The following is a 2,693-nucleotide window of genomic DNA, read 5'->3' on the forward strand; positions in this document are numbered from 1 at the left end:
AAAACATAATGCTCAAAGTAAAATATTGCTGAACTTTATTACACAAATCAACACTACTGACTGTACCATGAAAATGTTCTGTTCTGTTTACAACTAACTAATAAATATTAAAGTAAATAAAAGATATACATGCAAACTGATCCAAAAAGTAACACTCCAAATAACAAACAAAAATAGAGACAATCCAAATGAATCAAAAACACTTCAAATAACACAACAAAATTGTTTTGTTGGATATCAATACTGTCTAAGAAACAATGTATTTTCACTGCAGACTAAAGTATTGGCCCCTTTACCTTGTTGAATTAACGTTTCTTTATAATCTGCAATTCGACTGCTTTAGTGCACTCTTGTTTTCAGATGCTCTCACTGCTATTAAAACGAACTCACTGTGTCTTGTGCTTAATAGATCACTCAGTGTTAGAGACACATGTGGTTTCATTTCAAACCCTTATTTTTGGATTTTCAAGTGGCATTTTACTATTTGTGCCCATCAGCACCTGGTCACCACAGATATTCATGTTCCCTTGATGCAAAGCTGTGATGCGGAGGTTCCAGGAACCTGTCTGTTTCACCTACAGCTGGTGCCGGAGCTGTTAGTCGGTGATGTGTTATGAACAAAAAACCAGTAGGCTACAAGGCACAAAGCACAGTAAGTTCAAGAGCAACAGTTACTTTCCACTTACAGGCAGATCTTCATGTAGTGGTACTCCGAAGTGTTTTTGTAAACAACTCGCTCATAAGATGCAGGTTTCTCCTCCATAACACCACACTGCTAGAGATATAATAAAGATAAAAAGCTAGTTAGAGACGGATTTATATAACTGTACAGACTGAGCATGTCAGAGAGTAAAACAAAACCAAAAACAGAACAATGAATTTAATTAAGTCATAATCATATACAATTTATTACTTACACACATTATAGAAAAGATTCTATAAATTCACAAAGAAATATAGAGATGAGCCACAACCTCTACCAAGGTGATGGAAAGGCCAAATTTTGGAGATACAAAGGATCTGCTCATGATCCAAATCATACAAGCTCATCTGTGAAACATAGTGGAGCAAGTGTCATGGCTTGGGCTTGCATGGCTGCTTCTGGAACAGTCTCACTAATCTTTATTGATGATGTAACTCATGATGGTAGCAGCAGAATCAATTCAGAAGTCTACAGAAACATTCTGTCTGCCAATTTACAGAGAAATGTATCCAATGTAATTGGGAGGAACTTCATCATACAGCACGACAATGACCCAAAACACACTGCCAACTCAACAAAGGACTTCATCAGGGGGGAAATAAAATGACCAAGTCAATCACCAGACCCAATTGAGCATTCAAATATTACATGCTATTACTTTCATTTGTTCCTATACTTTTTCTCATCTAAACTTGGGTGGCTTGCCACCAACGGTGCCATGTTCTAAATTAACACGCCTAGATCTAAATATCAGGACATGAAAACTGAAATTCCGATCTATCGTCTCATGTTCATCTCAAACCCAAATGTCTTCAGTGTATAGCAAAAACAAAGGAACTGGCCTTGCTGTTCCAATACCAAATACTGTATATTTTACACAGTGGCCCGTCTCTACTCGTAATGTCTGTAGTCCTGTTCGGCTCATTCAGGGTTCGGGGGTTAGAGGGTTAGAGAGTTCAGGGGTTAGAGGTTTCCGGGGTTAGAGGGTTAGAGAGTTCAGGGGTTAGAGGGTTCGGTTGAACTTGTAAACCGGTTCGAACGATTCATTACAAAGAATCGGTTCATAAGAACAATTCATTCACAAGTAAGACACAACAATACGTAGTTCTCGCAAAGGGACTACACAAATCTACAAATATTTAGTATACGAATATTTTGAAACGAGCCAAAAGAATTACTATATTTTAAATCCATCAATACAGTCTAATCAAGGACCATCTCGGGTCATGAAACGAATCAGAGTTCTAATCATCTGAATCCTTTAGGTAATTCACTAAATACTGAATAGCGGCGGAGGTGACCAAGTTATCGTAGCATTCATAGATAGCAGGTTTAGCAATTTATTAACTAATTTAATTAGCAAATAAGCGCAGAAATCCGTATCACATGGACATATTAACTTTATCGCCTACAATCAGATAGTATCACTTTGTGATATCCAGTACAATGTCAAGAGTTTTAACTGCCAGCATGTTAACTAGCTAGTTCATCTATCTAGCAAAACTACACCAACCTCCATGTCTACTGGCATGCATAGATGTCATAATGTGTGTTTACGACGTGCAATCATAGATATGCAGATTTAGGGAATAATTGCAGAATAATTTCTGATAGCTACCTTGAACGTGTACCCCCTTCAGCATGCGCAACACCACGCGCACATTTCGCTTTACAGCGGTGCACTCGTGAGCTTCGTGGATGCGCTCAAAAAACGCAGTCGAGTGTGACCTCGATAGTAAACAAGTCTTAATAGTGATGGTAAATAACTAATTCAAATAATTATTAAGAAAAAAAATGTTTGTATTTCAAAAAAAAAAGAGAAAAGAGACATGGGATACATGTCGAATAATAACGAATGAATAATATGTCCCAGACATATTTTGGAGATTAAAAAATACATCCTATGGCGCATATTTGTTTCCGGTATGCCATTCAAATGAATTCAGCACACAAGTCTGTATTCAATTCATCAATTTCAGGGTTAATTCCC

General features: G+C 37.2%; 1 protein-coding gene across 2 annotated transcripts in view; it reads right to left on the bottom strand.

Annotated features, from left to right (window-relative positions):
- Window positions 1-2,498, bottom strand: part of rpp14 (ribonuclease P/MRP 14 subunit) — a 10,164-nt gene extending 7,666 nt beyond the window's left edge. Inside the window, exons 1-2 of one of the 2 annotated variants that reach the window (XM_017450743.3) lie at window positions 2,322-2,498; window positions 687-772 (exon numbers count right to left, since the gene is read on the bottom strand). In XM_017450743.3, the coding sequence (XP_017306232.1) occupies window positions 687-763 (77 nt within the window). In that variant the 5' untranslated portion in view covers window positions 764-772; window positions 2,322-2,498. Of the gene's footprint in view, window positions 1-686; window positions 776-2,321 lie in introns of both variants that reach the window. The other variant, XM_017450742.3, reaches the window with a different exon arrangement.
- Window positions 2,499-2,693: the final 195 nt, after the last annotated feature.

The sequence above is a fragment of the Ictalurus punctatus genome, chromosome 21, assembly GCF_001660625.3.
Source record: "Ictalurus punctatus breed USDA103 chromosome 21, Coco_2.0, whole genome shotgun sequence".
In the NCBI taxonomy this organism is placed as follows: Eukaryota; Metazoa; Chordata; class Actinopteri; order Siluriformes; family Ictaluridae; genus Ictalurus; species Ictalurus punctatus.